The sequence below is a fragment of the Montipora foliosa genome, chromosome 3 (genome assembly GCF_036669935.1).
Source record: "Montipora foliosa isolate CH-2021 chromosome 3, ASM3666993v2, whole genome shotgun sequence".
In the NCBI taxonomy this organism is placed as follows: domain Eukaryota; kingdom Metazoa; phylum Cnidaria; class Anthozoa; order Scleractinia; family Acroporidae; genus Montipora; species Montipora foliosa.
The window spans coordinates 67,680,015-67,700,014 of NC_090871.1; the positions used below are offsets into that span (position 1 = coordinate 67,680,015).

At 39.9% G+C, this 20,000-nt stretch overlaps 2 protein-coding genes and 1 long non-coding RNA gene across 10 annotated transcripts in view; 2 read left to right on the forward strand and 1 right to left on the reverse strand.

Moving 5' to 3' along the window:
- LOC137998079 (ephrin type-B receptor 1-B-like) overlaps positions 1–10,070 on the forward strand; it is a 29,295-nt gene extending 19,225 nt beyond the window's left edge. For all 3 annotated transcript variants that reach the window (XM_068844491.1, XM_068844490.1, XM_068844492.1), the window contains 7 exons: positions 674–735; positions 922–1,020; positions 1,098–1,211; positions 1,550–1,699; positions 5,047–5,091; positions 5,635–5,786; positions 7,128–10,070. In XM_068844491.1, the coding sequence (XP_068700592.1) occupies positions 674–735; positions 922–1,020; positions 1,098–1,211; positions 1,550–1,699; positions 5,047–5,091; positions 5,635–5,786; positions 7,128–7,383 (878 nt within the window). In that variant the 3' untranslated portion in view covers positions 7,384–10,070. The remainder of the gene's footprint in view (positions 1–673; positions 736–921; positions 1,021–1,097; positions 1,212–1,549; positions 1,700–5,046; positions 5,092–5,634; positions 5,787–7,127) is intronic.
- LOC137998082 (uncharacterized) overlaps positions 1–10,370 on the reverse strand; it is a 25,188-nt gene extending 14,818 nt beyond the window's left edge. For all 4 annotated transcript variants that reach the window (XR_011122652.1, XR_011122653.1, XR_011122650.1 and 1 more), the window contains exon 1: positions 10,310–10,370. This is a non-coding gene — a long non-coding RNA (uncharacterized lncRNA). The remainder of the gene's footprint in view (positions 1–10,309) is intronic.
- Positions 1–20,000, forward strand: part of LOC137998080 (ephrin type-A receptor 4-like) — a 127,894-nt gene that overhangs the window by 84,549 nt on the left and 23,345 nt on the right. The window contains exons 1-4 of one of the 3 annotated variants that reach the window (XM_068844495.1): positions 10,415–10,561; positions 14,551–14,717; positions 15,782–16,412; positions 16,985–17,032. The exons of the other annotated variants lie outside the window; for them this stretch is intronic. Of the exons in view, the coding sequence (XP_068700596.1) occupies positions 14,565–14,717; positions 15,782–16,412; positions 16,985–17,032 (832 nt within the window). The 5' untranslated portion in view covers positions 10,415–10,561; positions 14,551–14,564. Of the gene's footprint in view, positions 1–10,414; positions 10,562–14,550; positions 14,718–15,781; positions 16,413–16,984; positions 17,033–20,000 lie in introns of those variants that run through there. 3 annotated transcript variants of the gene reach the window in all.

A 20,000-nucleotide genomic window follows, 5' to 3' on the forward strand; every position in this document is an offset into this window, starting at 1 on the left:
CTTAATTGGCCGTAGATCCAAATTTCCGGTCCTTGTAGGGTTTTTTTTTCGGAAAGGGTTCTTTCATTTGACTTCAAGACAACTATGGATAAATAATATTGGACATCAAGATTTCCTGGTGCGTACAAAATCTAGGTAAACGTATGATAAACTGATAAAAAATTTATACTGAGAATGTTTTGTTCAATTCCTTTCCTCCCTTGGCAGTGTAACGTCATTTACATTGTGTTCGTTCCCAAATTTACAAAATTGAGATGATGGATGATGGATAATACTATACTATACTATACTATACTATACTATACTATACTATACTATACTATACTATACTATACATGCTCAATGAAAAGTGTCCATACGCATATCAATTACTAAAATGAGCTTGCAATTATAGATTTATTATGCATTTGCCTTCATTGCATATTCCATAGGTTTATGCACTATCCGAAGCCCAAACTTAAAATGATTACGAGATACAAGTGACTGGCCTGGTTTCTTGCATGCAAATGTGGTTTGATTGCAACGATTACCTCCAGAGAACTGAATAATTTTTTTTAAAGGCAGTTTCCGTCAACAGTCTTATGCATCATCATCAAAGTTTCTGAATATACCTTTTGATTTGCTTTTTTTTGTTTTTTTGTTTTTTTTTTTAATTCGCTTTTTTGTAATAAAGGTAGGCCGATGATGATCGTCACAGAATTCTTGGCAAACGGATCATTGGATTACTTTTTAAAGGTATTGTTATTACTGAAATAATGTTAAATGACTTTCATTTTTTGACAAGAATCCCCTTCTGAATGATAATCTTTGTTTCCTGGGACTTGTTGCAACTGAATTCCGCCAAAGAAGGAGATACAAATGTGAAGCTTGCTTTTTGTTCCATCACATGATTAATCATGTCTGTTTCTTTGCCTTGTTTAGAGTCGAAAGGGAGAGTTGTCAACCACACAGTTGTTGGGAATGGCAAAGGACGTAGCATGTGGAATGGTCTATCTTTCTGAGATGAATTTTATTCACCGCGTATGTAAACTTAAATTCTATCATAAAAGGATTTTTATAAGTTGTGATCTGTACTCATGCCCTTTTTCCTGATTAAGGATCTCGCTGCTCGTAACATTCTTGTCGGTGATAACATGTCGTGCAAGGTATCAGACTTTGGTCTTTCAAGGGAACTGGCTGATGACAACCCGGAATCGGAGTACGAGACACAGGTACACCAAAAACATACTTAGCTACCAATAAACATCATGATAGTGGATTTTGAAGTTTTAGCTAGTAGCATACGCATAGGATTAAACTAAGTTGAGAGAATGTGCTTGAGAATCATGAATACCCCAGCTACTTCCTCCAGTTCGTGGGTTGCCCGAAGCAACTCTTCGCCTCTATTAGTATATGTCCAGTTTGACTCCCCCATAAATTTTGCGGGTACGACAACTTTAATACCAAGAATGTGACATCAACCCCTTTCCCAAAAGTAAAACTTAACTTGCGAACTGTGTTATCACATTACGTTCCACTATCGTAGTGATAATACTATTTCTATACACAGGGTGGCAAAATTCCCGTTCGTTGGACTGCACCAGAGGCGCTACAACATCGAACATTCAGCTCAGCTAGTGATGTTTGGAGTTATGGTATCTTGCTATGGGAAATCATGTCATTTGCTGATAGACCATACTGGGAATGGAACAATTATGACGTATGTAGTAAAGATAATTTTCTAACTTCAGGCATATTGCGTACAAGTTTTTGATAACCTGAGTTTTATAACGGTAAGGTCAAGTGAAATTCACGCCACAGAGCGGAAGAAAAAAAGGGAATAAGACCGACATGCGAATTTAACTTAAGGTGATGATGTTAGCGAGGAGATGTAGATAGCGCATTTTTAGGGGATAAAGTAAGGGTTGGTAGGATTAATAACAAGTACATATCACATTTCATGTTCTGTTTTCAATTATTCGCCGAAAGCGAGGTCGATAATTGTTTTAGTATAGTTGGATAAGTGATTATATGAAAAAATATGCATTTTCTTTAAAGGGAAGGTACGGTCTAGAAAAACGTTCTCTAAATTACTAAACCTTTTCCCCAGGAATCCGAAAATAATTGTTGTTTGGTCCAGTTCCCTGTTAGATTGTGACAAGCGCACTTTGAAAGTGCCTCTTTCGTGACTTGGAGAGCGCCATCTTGGATATGACGTGTATGAAGTAGAAATAGACAACCTTACCAAGTTCTTCGTTCCCTGATCACTTTCTCAATGTTGTGTGACCTTTCTACTCCAAAAAATTCAAATTGAAGATGAACTATAGTAAACGGTCTTGTTATTCATTAGGTAGTAGGTTAAGTAAGCCATAAATGTGAGAGGAACTCAAGTCACTAACTTACTTTTAGATCCTCTGAACAATCAATCTCTTCGTTGCTCGATTTTTTAAAGAATGGCAGATTGTTTCTCCTAAACCTCTCAATTCCTGTCAAAGCTCTCGGGGGCAACTGAATCGCTTGAACGTTTCAGGTCCAAGGTAGACGTAGAAACGATAGCACTAAACTGTGAGAGAAAAACTCTCAATTGCTTTGGGAAACGAACTACTTGACTTCGGCATCATCCAACAGGAGAACCAAACAGGACTTGTGCACGCGGCGAAGGCAGACCGTAGAATGCCTCACCAGGAGCCCATCTGGAGCGTGCAACTTCCATACAGCGTCTGTGAAACGGCGTTTTCACAAGTAGGTTTATTTTTAGACTAGCCCTTCCCGCGAACTCGGTCAAAAAACAAAGGCAGTTCCGGTTCGGTGACCCTATGACGTCAGCTTAATTTCTTGTAATTGGTCATCGGGCTCCTGTGGGAGTCTCATTCTCGAGAAATTCAATCTAAAAATAAATCGGTCTGTGAAAACGCCGTTACACGAACACAGTAGAGTTGTAGGCTCCGGGTTATGGGTTCCTGGCCTCACTCGCTAAATGGTCGCCAAATACAAACCACGATCACGTGGTACTCCAAGCGCCTGCCACTCACAACCAGGCCTCTGCTACGTGACGGCAAAATATCAATTTATGCTAATTAGGATTATCACAAATTACATTTTGTGGATGTCTTTTTCCTTTCAAAAACCAGAAAAATAAAAATAAAACAAAGTCACATGAAGGTAATTCTTATTAAACAAGGTTTTGTTTTTCTGCTGCTCTGAGATTAAAAAGCAGAATTGGTAATCGTGCACAGTATGCCTAACCCCAACCTTAATGCTAGCCATTTAAAATCAGTGCTTAGACTTAATAACAACCAAAGGCGTTTTTACATACTAACTCATGGAAACCGTACGCTTACCACATCCCCTTACTTCCAGTACCGATTTGTACTTGCTAACAATGGATGGACTTTTTGTTGATGTTTCCTACTTTCAATTTCAACCTAGTTTAAAATTAAATTTACCTAGGTTGTAATCATTTCAACCTGAATTTCAAATTTACCTGTAACATATACGTGCGTTTGGTAGACCAAGCCAAAACTCCAGTTTGCGTAGTGGAGCCCTTAAAGGGTCATTACAGAAGACGGGATGGTACAAGGGGTGCTTTCTGCATTGGGGACGACGTGTCAATCCATTTGCAAAACGAATCAACAACAGGCTTGCGTTTGCGCACTATGGTAACCGGGGAGTCTTCCAGCCGCAAATGCCACTCAGGGACCTGGGGCCGAGCGAGTGAATCGGGGAGCAAAACGGTGAATCAATGTACTCACTCCGTAAAACTGTGTCCTCCAAACTTCGATCCAAGTGTCGGTGAAGGCCAAGCGGGGTGGCGTTTCCAGGTGGCCTATTTGGAGTCCAGGATACTAAGGAGTGGCTCCAAGGAACGATGGATTCACGGCGAAGGAATAACTTTGCAGTGTTCGATCTAAAAACGCCTTTACTGTGCTTTCGATGGTGGCCAGCTGATCGGGAGTAAAATTGGCGGTACTTGGTTGACCCAGGGACTGCTCTCCCTCGATATCCAAGGCTAAGGGCTCGTCGCCGGCAAAGAACTCGTGCAAAGGTTCCGCTTCTGAATCGTCGCCCGGAGATTTGTGATCCGAGTCTTCTTCGTTTGTTGGTTCGACTGGAACGGTACGCGTAGATCTCTTGGCTGACCCGTTTTTATCGGCTTGAACTCGTTTAACTGATGTGTTGGGGCAAGGAGTGGCGCCAATCCTGGCATGGGTGGTGGCTTTCAAACGGCGCATCAACTCGGCTTTCCTTCCCGTAATTGTGAGGTTGAATGCCTGGAGGCGAAGGCGAAGAACTTCCTCTGATAGAGCGAGCGGACAGATTTTCCAAGCTTCTCCGGCGAGATTTCGTAGACTTCGATGCAGCACTTGAGCGAGCCATGGTAAAAAAACGCAAACGAAACGTACATGATATTGCATAACTCACAATGCGACTTTTATAGCAAGACATATCACTAAAACCAAGCCAATGAGGAATAGCGTACTAAGCGTTGCAGTAACACGCGTTTCGTAAAACGAGACATGAGTGGAAGTATTTATTAGTTTTGGCCACACAGAACGAATGTTGCAAACGTACCCGACAACAAAGAAAACATTCAGCTGAACTGAATTATTGTACTTTCAAGACAACAAAGACCAAACACTATTGTAGATTCATGTCTCGTTGCATAGCATAAGTTGCTTGTAGGACGATAGCCAACCCTGTTTGGCTCTTAACAACGTTACGCTCCAATAACTGCGATTTACAGATTATCTGAAAATCTTTGTTAACGACCAGGAGGTAAATCTGTTCTGATGGTGGAGCAAATATCAATACAATTTACCCTCTTTCGATTCAGAGAAACTTTTTCTAGGCCGTACTTTCCCATTGAAACAATTAATTTCTTCGTCTGTCACCTCGACAAAACGGCTTGCGGCCATTTAAAAAAAAAAGGAAACGCTTAGGTGATTATCGTGTAATAATCACCTCAAGTGCAATAAAATCAGCGCAGACAATTTTTAATAATCACCTATGTAATTCTACTAATTATATATTTCATCTTAACGACCTTTCCCTTTTGAATTCCCCAAGGTTATTAATCGAGTGAAAACTGGATATCGACTTCCACCTCCAATGGTAAGTCTTGCGTAACAAAATTAACGTGACAATACTGACATCAAATGGTGAAGTTGGGCTGGAAATAAAAACGAAAATCATTGCCGATCGATCTATTATTAAGTATTCCATTGCCTTGCAGTTCAGTACTCTTTGTTTTTAATTTCAATAGTGTTGAATACTTGTTCAAATAACAATAACTGGCAGTGCTAATCACCCTTTTCTTATTGTATTGGGGACTGAATTGTGACAGGGCGCAGCTCACGATATCGGGGTAAAAGCATACGAAGGCGCCTCAGACTGCCGCTGCTCAGTCCATGTTTGATGTCGGAGCACAGCACCACAGCTAGATGTTAATTTGCTGTGAGTCTTCTTTTATGAGGGAGGAAAACTGGAGTACCCGGAGAAAAACCTCCAGTCAGGCTGAGATCGACTGAAACTCAGCCCACTTGCCAGCCGGGGCCAGAGTTGAACCCCGGCTCGCTGCGGTGGGAAGCCTGATAGATAACCACCAAGCCACCCTGACACCCACTGAATTCTGATTACTATTTCTTTTTCTTTAAGAGTTGTCCAAAGGTTGTTCACGACTTGATGCTAAACTGCTGGGACTCGGACAAAAACAAAAGGCTAAAGTTTTCTGATATCGTCACGCGCATTGATGAATTACTTGGTTCTCCAGAAGCCTTCAGTAGCGATTTATTACCAGCTTCAGAGATGTAAGTCAAAATACATTGATGTTACTAAATGTCTTCTCATGCGCTGAAAGTAACATTGAGTTCTGGTAATCAATTCAACCTTAAAGCTACCTTATTACATGAAATTTTCGCGACTTGTTTATTTCGCGACACTTAAATTTCGCGACTTTGCGAAAATTTTATATTTTGAATCACTTTAATTTCGCGTTTTTGAGTAATACCCAATTTTCATTTCATTGGCAATAATACAATGGCGGTAATACTTCCCTTCCACTTAATACACCCTTCTTTCCCGCCTTCTCCCATCCTTTCAAGACATGAACCTTTCCCTCTGCGCTGGTGAAAAAGTTATACTGTGACATTTCCACCAACCAAGTTGCATGTATTGGTTTCAAAACCGATAGCTTAAGGCAGACATTCATAAACAAGTAGCTTTCGGAAGTTCCAGTAGTGGCAACAGTTATAATGGAAACATCTTCAAAGAACATGGAAGCCAAAGATCGTATTCATAACTGGCGGCTAAGTAATTATGCTTTTGTCTTTGTGGTAATCATGCTCACTAGCCTCGTTAGCTCGAACAAAATTCAACAGAATTATTTTTTGTTCCAAAACGAGGCTAGTGAGGTAGATTAGCACAAAGGCAGAAGAGTAATAATTTCTTGGCCACCATCCAGTGGAACAGCATTACAAGGAGCCAGTTAATGGACAGTTTAAAGACTGTACAATAGAAGTGCCGCCCGGAGAGGAGATAGAAAGCAATAGCGATGAGGATGACCAAGTCATTGCCTCAGAACAGTGAAAATATGATTTTGTAAACGTTTCAGTGGTAACAAACTCGTTCTTACTTGGGTATTGACATAACGTAAGCCACTTAATTTTCGCGTATGTTATGTTCGCGACACTTACTGCCCGCGTCACTTAAATTTTGCGATTTTTACAGTTAATATCGCGAAATAGGCCACTTCGGAAAATACCATAATACTTTTTGTTTGTCCTCCCAAATTTTGCATAAGCATTGCTTTTGTTTTCTCTTGGGACCATTGTAAGTCCCAAGACCGATTAGTTTCCGTAGTAACAACCGCGGCTGCAGCTCGGGACCGAATACCGGGCCTCTCGTGGTTCGAAGCTGTTGAAAGATGTGTTGAAACAGTTTGCCCACCCCAGTAGTCAACATCTTTCAACATCGTTCAAGAAAATCGTACTCATGTCACTTCAAACCAAAATGATGAAATCAGTTTTTGAGAAAGGGAAAAAATACTGAAAGTTTCTCGGCAGAAAATGACTCGGGTCCCCCTAGATACGTTCCCTTCTTCTTGCCCTTCTGAACAAACTTATGACCCGTCTCTCTTGGTTGTTTTATAGAACCAAGGCTGAAACTCAGAAGGAATTTCAGTCCGTCGATGAATGGCTCCAATACATTAGCATGGAAAAGTACGTTGACGTCTTCGTCGCTGCAAACATCAATAGCTTGGACAAGGTCACTGGGCTCGGGGATAGAGAGCTGAGAAAAATGGGAATCCAGCTGATTGGTCACAGAAATAAGATTAGCAAAAGCATAAAAGCAATGAAGGGACACTCGGTTAATCAGGGTTTGGATGCCAACGAAGCACCAATTTAATACAGTTGTAGGAGTCATAGGTGCTGGATCCCATAATTGTTTTAAAGATGTTTCCTTTTACCTTCGCATTTAGCCACATTTTAAGAATCATCATGCTGAATACATTTTCAAGAGGACGCAGAAACGTCGTTCGCTTTTATCGTTAACTTTTACATGCTGACTGAGAATGATAAATTAATATAAATTGATTCAAATAATAGATTCAATTATCTACCATGTAACAGCAAGGAATATGCTTTCAAGAAAATATTTGATCCAACTGAAATGAACTATTGATGTAGATTTTGTTCTTTTTTTCGTTATTCAAGGTCAATTTTTAGCCATTAACTTCACCGTTGCTGGTAAAGGTGAAAGTCGATTTTCCCACACATATTTCGAAAACGAATATTTTTTTTATAACAAGATGTTACTGCTGTATAAACGAGATTTAATGAAATATGACTTATATATTTGAAACAGGGCGTCGAATTTTTTTGTTTTTCTATAACGGAGACAAATGTTCTTTCATATTTCAGATTTTGGATGTCACAAAACGTTTAACAATAATTGTAATGGTCACGTGATTGTATATAATTCAATATTTGAGTGAAGGAAGAAAATTGGTTGAGAATATTTTACATGATCTTCCTTTATTTACGACACCTTTTGGTGATATAATGGGTAACTAATTTGTATCTGGGTAATTTAAGCAATTGTCTCTTATATAGACACCTGAAAATTTCATACGGGATTCGAAGCCAAGACCTCTGCGATGCCGATGCGATGCTGCACCACTGAGCTGAGCTATGAGGCCACACAGTTGGGAGCAGGTCAATTTGTTGGGCTCATGCGGTTCCCGTGAAAGGACTGATGAATGAAAGAAATGTCTATTTAAAGTGCGGCTTTTAGACGAAAGATAGCAATTTTCCCCAAAAAGACATCTGTAAAATTCAGGCGGCTTCAACGTTGTCTATAAGAGAAAATTGCTTCAGTTGTCCAGATGAGTGCGAGGATCGTTTCTATCGCACTTCATATATACATTTCCTAACTAATTTGCAAAGACCTTATTTCATAACCACGGCTATCGTCTTATCTTTGAGTAGCCTACCAATACTCCCGTTTAGCCGGGACATGCTGACAGACTTTGTCGCCTAACTCGCCAAGGGGAAAAGAAAGCTAAAACGGCCGCCATTCATAAATGAGGTCTTTGCGAGAAATGACTACCCAATTAGCTACGAGAACTGGGGCAAACAAAGGGTTGGTCTATAAAGTGCGCCAACAGTTAAAGAATGTTGTGAAAATTTGCGGTACAGTATTACAACATTTTGCCGGGGAACCTCATGCTGGTAAAAGAAATCCACAAGGATAATTAGTACTCAGAAAATCATGACCACATTCTCATCGACTAGTAGTAAACGTCTTCAAGCACTCTAAAGATAAACTCAGTAAAACAAGAGAACCCCAGGCCCCTGGGTTCAGGTTCTCATTTTCTCTTGAAGCTCGTTTCCATATGATCGTTATGATCGCTGCGATTCAATATGGCTGCCACAACGAACACTGAGAAAGAGTATGATTTGGCTCTTCTGTGGAAGACGTGGGAATGCAATTTTGCAGAGAAATATCAGGGCAAGAACAAGAAAATCAACTGCTGGACAGCAATTGGAGAGAAATTTGACTTAAGTCCTGATCAGTCGGAGACGAAGTTCAAAAACACAAGAACAGCGACGGGAGAGTTTTGATCGGTATAAGAAATCCGTGCCATCTGGCGATTTGACGAATAGTGCGAACGATGTTTTAGGCCCAGGTCCCCTCGATTTCTATTCACTCTTCAGCGATCACAGCGCAGCGATGATATGAAAACCACCAATCGCTACGATCGCCGAACTATATTTTCAGCCATCACAACGATCGTAGCTATCGTAACAATGATATGGAAACCAGCCTTTAGATACTACGGACGATGGACTTTGTGCAATCACATCGTTATCACCAGAAATGACGTTGTTCGTGCGTAATTGCGACATCCTCCTTCAAGTGCGAAACTGACAGGAAATAATTGTAGATGTTTAAAATATATTTTACGAGCATTTATGGTTTTGTGATCAAACTGCTCGAATGCTGATGAAACAAAGTCTAGTAAACGAAGAAAGAAAGACAATAGACAAACTAATAAACAAGACTAAACTAACAATTTGTTCTTTTGAACATAGTTAAACTATGGTTTGAAGAAAAACCGTTGTATTTCGAGTGTCATTCCTATACTTCCGTCTTTCAATATCGGGAACTTACCAAATTTTTATTTTTATTCACTTAATTCAATTTACGAGCCAACTACTACCTGTATATATAAAAATATAGCCATTTTCCCAAGTTTTGTTGAGATTTTCAAAATCGTCATCCAATGTCCTCGTGAACCTAGTTCAAAAGTTCTCTTCCAACAATACCAAGCAGGTACCGGTGGTTGGTTAAAACATGAGAAAAGTTAAGGCAGATATTTATTATCACTCTCCATAAAGGAATGTAAGAAACGAAAATCACGAGAGCAACATAAAACGGTATTTGATACTGGGCAAGGAATGAAAATGCCGTGCCTAGCAAGCATTTTTAACTTGCATATTCCGTTTCTCCTTGTTCTGAATAACGTAAAGTGAAATAACACTAGGTTTGCTGAGCACGCAAACACATGATGGGCCTCATTTGAAAATGAAAGAAAGAACCAACCTTACCTTATACTTAGTCATGTGCTTCGAATAAATACAACAGTGGCAAAGGTGCAACTGGTTGGCGATAACGTAGAAAGTAAAAGTGATGAAGTTGAATTAGGGACCATCTAACAAAGATCCTATCCAGCCTTGTATCCTAATTCCTTCACGATTTAATTTAGGATCCTTATTATATAAGTTAGAAGAGCACTGAACAATAAGTGTAAAATGCTCATTTAACTTACTCAGCAGTAGCGACACTTCTCAGGTGCTTGCGCTGCGTGACCAACCCTTGGTCATTGCGTACTAATAGTTATTCAGTTTTTGCATTTTCACGATTTATATTGACAGTTTCACTGAAGCGTGTAGCGAATGCACAATTATAAAATTTGCATCTGTAAAAGAACATTTATTTAGACGACCAAGATTCCCACACTTACCAAACCGTCTGCAAAAACGATTTAACATTGAACTTCCTTGTGGTTGAAAAGACAGAGGTAAGATTGACATTATGGAGCCGATCTCAGAGAAGATGTATATATTCACACTTAGATGAAATTATTGGAATGCTATTCGAAGTTCAAAGAAGATCGAGAAGTATATTAGGTTTGTGCGGAAATAACTGGTTGTTCGGACAATCCTGCCAGATATCTTTGATAGACCTTGCTTTCCAGTTGCTTGGTGTCATAGGATTGCGAAACTTTCGATAATTACTTGTTCATTCCAGTCATTTCCTCTATCGTTCGTTGCTGTAGTTCCTTTGTTTTTATTTTACACGGACAATAATGAACGATTATGGCGCTTATTTGATGTGAAGAGCTTTACATGAAGGTGAAATTCGGAATCCTTCTTCCTTGTTGGATATTGCCGATTGCCAAATGTTTTTTTCGGGTTAAATTATATGCTTATGCGTTGGTGAAACGAGATAGAAGCAAGCTTGTGCGTAAGAATGTTTCGATATGATGAATATGCCATATTGAAAATGCTGATACCTTAAGATTTCGAAACCCTTTCAGCACAATTGAATTATGCAGCTCTTGCTTTATCGTGACTCACATCTATTCAGTGCATAAATATGGAAGGTTTAGGGGATAAAATCATAGCGGAAGTCATTCTGTATTACACAGGAAGACCCCTAAGAGCCCTAAGACCCCTAACACCCTATGCCTAAAAACCAGGCCCTACGTAGCCACTGTATATCCGAGAGAGAGAAAGTTTACATGACATCCGTAGGCCTAGTTTTATAGCAAGACGAATTTATCCTGGTTACCTCTTATAGGGAAGATATCTGTTTAGAAACATTGTTTTTCTCATTCAAATGTACCAACCACATGAACAAACGGTATCCTGAGTCATCTCGCCACCAGGAAGACTCGCTACTATTACCAGCGAACTCATCACCAATAAGCAATCACAGCCGGTGGCCATCATAGGATAGGATAGGATAGGAGGCACTTCGATCGATAGTCTTCGACGTTCGTGGTCCGTTTGAAATCAACAATACCTTTCGTGTCTTCAGTGAAAAGGACACCCGACTTCCATTGCTAAAGGTGATTCGACTTCGATAAATGGAAGGCTCTTCTGTTGTTAATCCTAGTCGTTCGTCTGTTTAGAATGACCTCCAAAACACTCGCTCCAGCAAATAGGACTCACAGAATTGCAGATGTAAAAAAATTAATGACGAAAAACATGGATTAAGAAGAAATAGATTAATAACAAAAAGTAGCTTTGAATATCACCAGAATAGAAAGCAGGGGCTGTGTCACGGCAGTGCAGTTCGTTTTGCGAGTTTTACCATTTAGTCGCCCCTCTCACCCTTAAACAACACAACGAAAGCTTCATGACAACAAAATGTCTGTCGCGCATACATCATTAAAGTTACAAACAATAGAGATGAACTTTGAAAAACTGTTAGGCTGCACTGTTTTCCAAATTCCAAATCGCAATCCATTTTAATCTTCTTCAATTTTGCCCATCCCTGCCTCCTTTTGCATTTGCAGTGATATTCAAACCTTCGTTCAATGTTCTAAGTTGTTATTTTAACGTTTCCGACGCTTGATTTGGTTGCCAGTTTCCAGTCGCTGAATTTGGCTAAACGTCGTGAGACTTGGTGGCGATATCACCCTTCGTGGTGAGTTCTCTGGCGGCGAGATGACTGTAATTCGAACAAATGACCCTTTGTTTCGACAGCCAACGAGGCCCTATTTGGGACTTTAATCAGTGACAATAGGTGATGTCAACGATATCTTCGCTATAGCTCAGCCGTATCATGTCGGTGAAAAATCTCATTAGGTAAGCCGGAGAGCTACTGGTGTGAGCTTATCGTTTCGGTGCGGAAGCTCATGTCCGTTTTAGCTGTGTGTGCCCTGGCAAGTCATTGAATCGTCGCGGTAAACACGGTATGAGCCAGGAGGCGCCGGTGAAAGGGGATGCTACCAGTATATTGTGTTACACATCCCAATCCATTTTTTTACAATAGGAATCAGTCTAGATCGGGTACTGGTAGGATGGTGCATGCAACGCCATTTTTACCTCGATCAGTCACACAAATTTACAAACAAGCCTTGACAAATTAATTATATGGTAGGGTAGTTTCTAAAGAAACTGTGGTGCTGCGTCGGTGGGGAAGTAGTATACAAAAATTTGGTTTATCAACGGAGTTGATAATGTAAATTGACCACCGTACAGAGATTCTAAAAGCTGACGTTTCGAGCGTTAGCCCTTCGCTCTGACGAAGGGCTAACGCTCGAAACGTCAGCTTTTAGAATCTCTGTACGGTGGTCAATTTACATTATCAACTCCGTTGATAAACCAAATTTTAATTATATGGTAGATACATAAATTTGAACTAACGAAACAAAATCGATATTGTACACTAAAAAGTTGGCGAACTGTACAATGTATGCTCGCCCAATTCTCTAGAGGCTAGATAGCATATTCAGAATTTTTTAAATTTGTTATTGACATTTGAATATTTTCACACATGAAGCCTTTTCTATTCATTATATTGCCAAACAACGGTTCTGACCAACAGCAGACACAAATTAGAAAGGCCTCAGAGAAACTCTTCATTTAGCAGGTGCAAGGTATAACATCTTGGATCCCCTATTGATTTGAAACCGGTTGCCAAAGGGCAGATTCAGCTTGTCATTAGAGCCTTATTCTGGTGATTGAGTCCTTCTTTCTTTATGCACTGAGTATGTAGTGAAATTATGGACTATTGATGATTGAATCTATATAATCTGTCACCGTATTCTTGCACATATGTGCAATGTTATCATCGTTTAACTCAAAAATGATTTCGATCAGTTCTTCTAATCCAAGCACAAATTACAAATGTCCCGCAAATTCACATCATTTGGATTTCTTAAGTACTGTATTGGTTGTACCGAGAGACTAACTTCACGCTTTTATAACTAGGTTTACATCAAATTATAATTGACAAGCTGCAAAGACTTCAGAATGCGGCTGCTAGATTTACCTTTAAACAACCTAAGTTTAGCCACATTACACCATTATTGTTCCAGTTGCAAAGGCTACCAAATACATGAAAGTATCTCATATAATTTAAGATTCTTTTATTGTGCTTCAAAGCGGTCACTGGTATAGTACCTCAGTAATTATATTTATAAGCTTATAAGTTTATAAATTCCTACTAAATACGAACTAAGGTGTAATCGAAAACTCCTCCTGATGGCCCCAAGAGGCAAAATGTTACTTACACTTGGAGGAAGGGCCTTCTCCTCTGCTGCCCCGTACCTTTGGAATAGTGATAGTCTGCCAAGTGACATCACTGGCTTGGACTCTATAATCTAGTTTTAAGCGTGATCTCAAGACTAAACACTTTAGCCGAGATTTTTATTTGTTGCCCCGTAATTTAGTGTTCTTATCCTTTTAAAGAAATTACTGGGTTTTGTTAATATTGATTTATTTCTAATTATTTAGTCTTTATTATTAATGTACATTTTTATTATATAATTACATTTTTTGTGAAGCGCATTTGATCATATATTTTTGTAATTTGCGCTACATAAACTGCAATAATAATTAATAGTTATTGTTATTAGTACCGCTGCATCGTGGAAGGCGATGCCTCATGCTGAGAGGGTATGTGTGCAAAGGAAAGTGGAGATGGGATGATGTAGCCAGTGCAAGTCCCATGCCCAAAACCTGTGCATTAAAATATTATGGTTTGATGAAATTCAATGAGAACGAAAGGTTTAGGTTTTTCGTTTTCTCTTGTCCTTCCTTTGAGGTTAATAGCCTATCGTCCTGTTCTGGTGGAGTTTTCCTCATCATTAGCCAAAGTGGTTGTCACTAACGTTCAATCTGAACAAGGACTACATTATTCTTTGTTTTCCTTATCATTTTTGTTTCTACATGTAATGGTTGTCCAACTTTTATGTCTTTCCTTAGAACTTATAAAAGTCATTTGACGTTATGTACATGTATTGCTTCACTTGTTATCAATTTTGAACATTTGTAGGTCACGTAATTCGTATGAAGCTTTTTTGGATCACCGTACTTGTCATCAATTTTATTGCTTTGGCATCATCAGAACAAGAGTATATTTTGAAAGAGCCGCGATGCCCTAACACATGCCCTTGGACAAACTGGGAGACATTTGACTCTGCTACAGGTCACATTGGAGGGGTAAGTTGTAAACGCTCGACAAATGTCCTTTTTGGGTGTGGGGCAAAGCCTACCGTGCACTTATGGACTTCTTAAGAAAAGTAGTTGATATAGTTTTTATTTGCTGTGAGTTTCATATCGCTGGTCCCAATGCTCCATTTGTCAATATTTCAACTAACCAGGGACCTATATCGTTCATTTTGTACTTGAATATTTAATTTCGTTGAACAGATTCATTTGCTAACGTAGTACAATCCAGAAGAAAGTGAAAGTTTCATTGTATCAGTAGCAAAATAAGGCAAAAAGGTATTCACCTCTAAATTTTAGATGCCTCTCAGTCCATCTTGATCACAGAGTAACCTTGACCTCTGCGAACGAGGACAAAGTCAGAACAAAGCTGCCTCAGTTTCGTAGAAGTGCGGTGTAATTTATAAAGTCGGACGTGAGGAATGTGGGGAGTAAAGTAGACCTTATTTAACGTCGATAGCTCGTAACAGTAATTCAACTGACAAACCTGAGGTCGACGGTGCGCTCATTTTACTCCCCCCTCTCCATCAGTGCTCCGTTTTACGGGTATTTAAAGCTACTAGCTACACGGAATGGAAAGGAGTCGAAACAAGGATGCGAGATCCGGGAATCGAACTCAGGACCTCTTGCACCAAGGCCGCGCACTAACCGACTGTGCCATCCTTGCTCCTTCGGGAGGTGTATGTTGGAGAGACTGAAAGATCACCGGGGGAGAGGACTTTAGAACATCAAAAGTCCATGGACCGGGGGCACTGTTAATCTGCCCTACGTCAATACCAAATACAAACAGGACACGGGGTCACAAAAAGACCGATTATGGACAATATGCAGATTCTGGACCAAGACTCCAGGAATACGCACCGAAAGATCAATGATGATTTTTATATACAAAGGATTATTTGTTAATTAGTCAATTATGCGGATCGAGAAAAGCTCGATGTTGTCCTAGTTGTTCCAATAACCATGCAAAGAACTAGTTTTAATTTCTTTGTCATTCTGTTTTGAATTTAAAGGCATTGAGTTTTATGATTCGTTGTTGTTTTTCTCTATATATACAGTGGGATCACCCATCTGGTGGAAGGGACAGATACTCGGTGTGCAATTTTGATAACAGCGAGGAGCTAAACAACTGGTTACGAAGCAGTCTCATTCCAGTGGGAGACAAAGAAAGATTGTATGTCACCATAGAGTATAAGTCACGTCAGTGTTTGCCGTCATACAAATTTTGCAGAAATTCATTTTACGCTTATGTCTTGGAATCAAATGCACATCTGGACGCTAATCACATACCAAACCCTATCAGCAACCACACTTTATATCGAAGATTTGCAAATATCAGCCGTCTGTCTGACAACAGAGAAACTTTAACAATGCCTCTTCAGGTTACAAGCAAATATATTGTTCTTGGATTTCGTGATCGAGGTGGATGTAGAATATTGTATTCAGTCAAGGTCTCATATAAGGTTTGTCCTGGAAAAGCGCTTTCAGACAGTTTGGTCTCTCTTCCGGAAACACTTTCTCAACTGGAGTCAATTTCCGTGGAAGGAAGTTGTGCGCCAAACTCTGTGCAACCAGTATCAGGTAATTTGACTGTTCTGTGTGACAGCAATGGTGAGTGGAATACCAGTCAACTGAAAGGCAGGTGTATTTGCAAGGAAGGCATGGAAAACTCAGGAGGTATATGTCAAGGTACGTTTGTTACTTTTTTTTTAGTATGACTCATTTATTACATTGATTGTTCTTGCTGCAAGGAAAAAGTGAAAGGATTTTCTGAGACCTTGTTTTCCATATTTGATCCTATGGATCAGTCATAATGAAACCCGATTTGGTAGCAGTGGTGACATGACAGAAGGCTAATTTGGCACGCCCTTCGAGGATTCGCTTGTCGCTAGTCCAAAACTCTTGGACGACGCACTGCACATGACTTATTCCGAAATTCGTGGTGTCATTATAATCCACATATATAAAAGGCGCGTCAAACTACTGTTAGCACTTGAGAGATGAAAAGCGTTTCACCTAACGTAAAGTTACCCAATTTGTTCATTTTTGTTTTTAAATTCGTGTTCAATAATCAATTTATGGACTTAACAAAATTTACTCATGTTCCATTAACCCAAGTTAGTACCGCTCAAGTTCACCTAAGAATAGAGCAACGGACTTACCAATTCCTCATTACGAAAACGACACACCAACTTTCCTTTGTTAGCACTTTAAGGTTCATTGTTTGTTTACTTCTTTGTTTCCTGCTGAAATAAAATTAGTATGCCCTCCTGGAAAATTCAATGAAAGACAAGGATTTAACTGCACTGGTAAGTTTCTCTTTATGTTTGAGCCCAGTCTGTGCCGACCTCAATTTTTGAGCCTTAAACTGTGAATTTGATGTATATTATTATTTCAAAAACCAAAAGAGTGGATGTTAATTAATGCAATATCATAGATCATCATTCATTATTCATAACCACCAAAAATGCAACTGAAAACAGGCAATGTCAGATATGAGACTCTTGCGCTTACATAAAATAAAACTCCCTTGTAACCTAATAATACTAATTTGGAAGGAATTAAGTCCTGCGTGGTACCTGCATATCCGTTTTGCACAACTTTCTTTGTAAAGATGAAATGATATATGAAATGGATCACATATGAACTGCGGATATGAAGTCATGAATTTTTCAGGCTTATCTACGCAATTGCAATAATTGCGTTCATAACTGCGAGGATCATAGCTTTACTTGACTTCATATCCGCAGTTCATATATGATCCCTTTCATATATCATTTCATCATTGATTCATTCTCACGGGAACATTATAACCCACAAATGACCAGCTCTCAATGTCCGTGGCTTCATAGCTCAGTTGGTTAAAGCGTCGCACCGGAATCGCGAGGTCACGGGTTCAAACCCCGTTGAAGTCTTGAATACTTCAGGCTTCTCTACGCAATCGCAACTAGACCCTTTTTGAGGGTACTCTGGGTTGCCTATGGTACGTGCACCGTTCCAGACAATTTTTTTCAAGTTTGGGGGTCATTCAGACCATTTTAAGGGGTCACCAAGAAGTCATACCAGCAGAGGCCCTTTGGCTCACAGGTCCTCACACGTTCGTACGACGAAACAGATCTGTCCTGGCGTAATATGTATCTCTAACAGTGCACGATATTGTTTTGGTATTGTCTATCATTGTAGTGTACAAAAATTTGGTTTTATCAACGGAGTTGATAATGTAAATTGGCCACCGTACAGAGATTCTAAAAGCTGACGTTTCGAGCGTTAGCCCTTCGTCAGAGCGAATCGAGGGATTATGGGTTACGTGTAGTTTTTATAGTAGAGTAGGAGCTACGCTATTGGTGGTAACATGGCAACGTGAAAAATAGGAATATATTAGTTAAATGAAAAGCGTTCGTTAATACCGTGAGGATTAAGGGTGCCGATTTGAAAGATGAATTTTTGTTCCAGATTCTTGCGGCTTTCCGTCGTACCTAGATGTAGGGAAAGGCCGCAGACAGCCATGTGTTTTTTGGAGTGGTTAGGCAGATTAAAATGGCGAGCGACTGGCTTGGATGCATCCTTGTCATTCTTCTCAACATCGCGAAGGTGTTCGCGGAATCGGTCACCTAGTCGTCTACCTGTCTCACCAATGTAAAATTTATTGCATAACGTGCAGGTTATGCAATAAATGACATTTGCGGAGGTACATGTGAAACGATCGGTGATCTTAACAGATCGCTTAGGTCCCGATACCCTGCTAGTGTTAACAATGAAAAGACAAGTTTTGCATCGTGAGCGCGCGCATTTGAAAGTGCCGGGTTGCTCGTTAGTTTTGAGCGCGCTTCTAACTAAAAAGTTGCCTACGTTTTTGTCGCGTTTGAATGAAATAAGTGGAGGTTGCGAAAAGATTCTACCAGTCTCGGGATCATTTTGGAGTAATTTAAAATTACTAAGAATGATGCTTTTGACTGCGTGATTATGAGGATGGAAAGTGAGGGTGAATGGAATTCTGTCATTCTTATCTTTTTGTGACGTTTGTAGTGATGACTGTCGATCAAATTGTTGGGCGCGATGATGGCCCGCTTTGACCACAGAGGCAGGATAGCCACGTTTTTCGAAGAACTGGCACATCTCCTCTGATTTGCTGGAAAAATCGGAGTCATCACTACATAGACGTCGAAGTCTAAGAAATTGAGAATAAGGGATGGAGTTCTTGACATGTGATGGATGTGACGATGAATACAACAAATAACTGTGTGAATCAGTAGGTTTGTAGTGCACACTAGTACATAGCACGTTGCCTCTAATAGAAACGTTGATATCTAGAAAAGCCAATGAAGCTTCCGAAATTTCCCAGGTATATTTAAGAGCCGGATGAAAAGAGTTGACGGAGGTTATAAATTGATCGAGTTCTTCTCTGCTGGATGAAATAGCGCCGATGCAGTCGTCGATGTAACGGCCGTAGAGTTCAGGTTTGGGGCCGTTGTACTGACTAAAAAATTGGTGTTCAACATATCCTACAAAAAGATTGGCATAGCTAGGTCCCATTCTTGTGCCCATCGCTACACCATTAATTTGTTTGTAATAGTTGCCGGCGAATGAAAAACAATTAAGCGTTAAAACTAGTTCGGCAAGGCGGAGGAGCGTTTCCGAGCTAGGTTCTTTGACAGTGCGTTGATCGAAAAAGTGTTTAAGTGCTTGAAGACCTTCGCTATTAGGAATGACTGTGTATAGAGATGTAATGTCCATGGTGAAAATAAGTTTGTCTTGGCCGGAGAAATTGAAATCGCGGAAAATTTGCAGTGCGTGTGTACTGTCTTTAATGTATGATGGCAAAGATTTGACGATAGGCGTCATAATCCTGTCTAAGTAGCTAGAAATGAGTTCGGTGGGGCAACTACAGGCAGAAACGATAGGGCGACCTGGGTTGTTGGGTTTGTGAATTTTAGGCAAGAAGTAAATGCACGAAGTTCTAGGGGTGTTGATGATGAGATTAGTGGCAGTGTCCGGTAATTCTTGATTAACTATAAGACTTTGAATGGTGTCTTTGACAAGTTTTTGATTGTTGGAAGTGAGATCTTTAGGGATTTTGGCATAAAACAAAATCCCTAAAGATCTCACTTCCAACAATCAAAAACTTGTCAAAGACACCATTCAAAATCTTATAGTTAATCAAGAATTACCGGACACTGCCACTAATCTCATCATCAACACCCCTAGAACTTCGTGCATTTACTTCTTGCCTAAAATTCACAAACCCAACAACCCAGGTCGCCCTATCGTTTCTGCCTG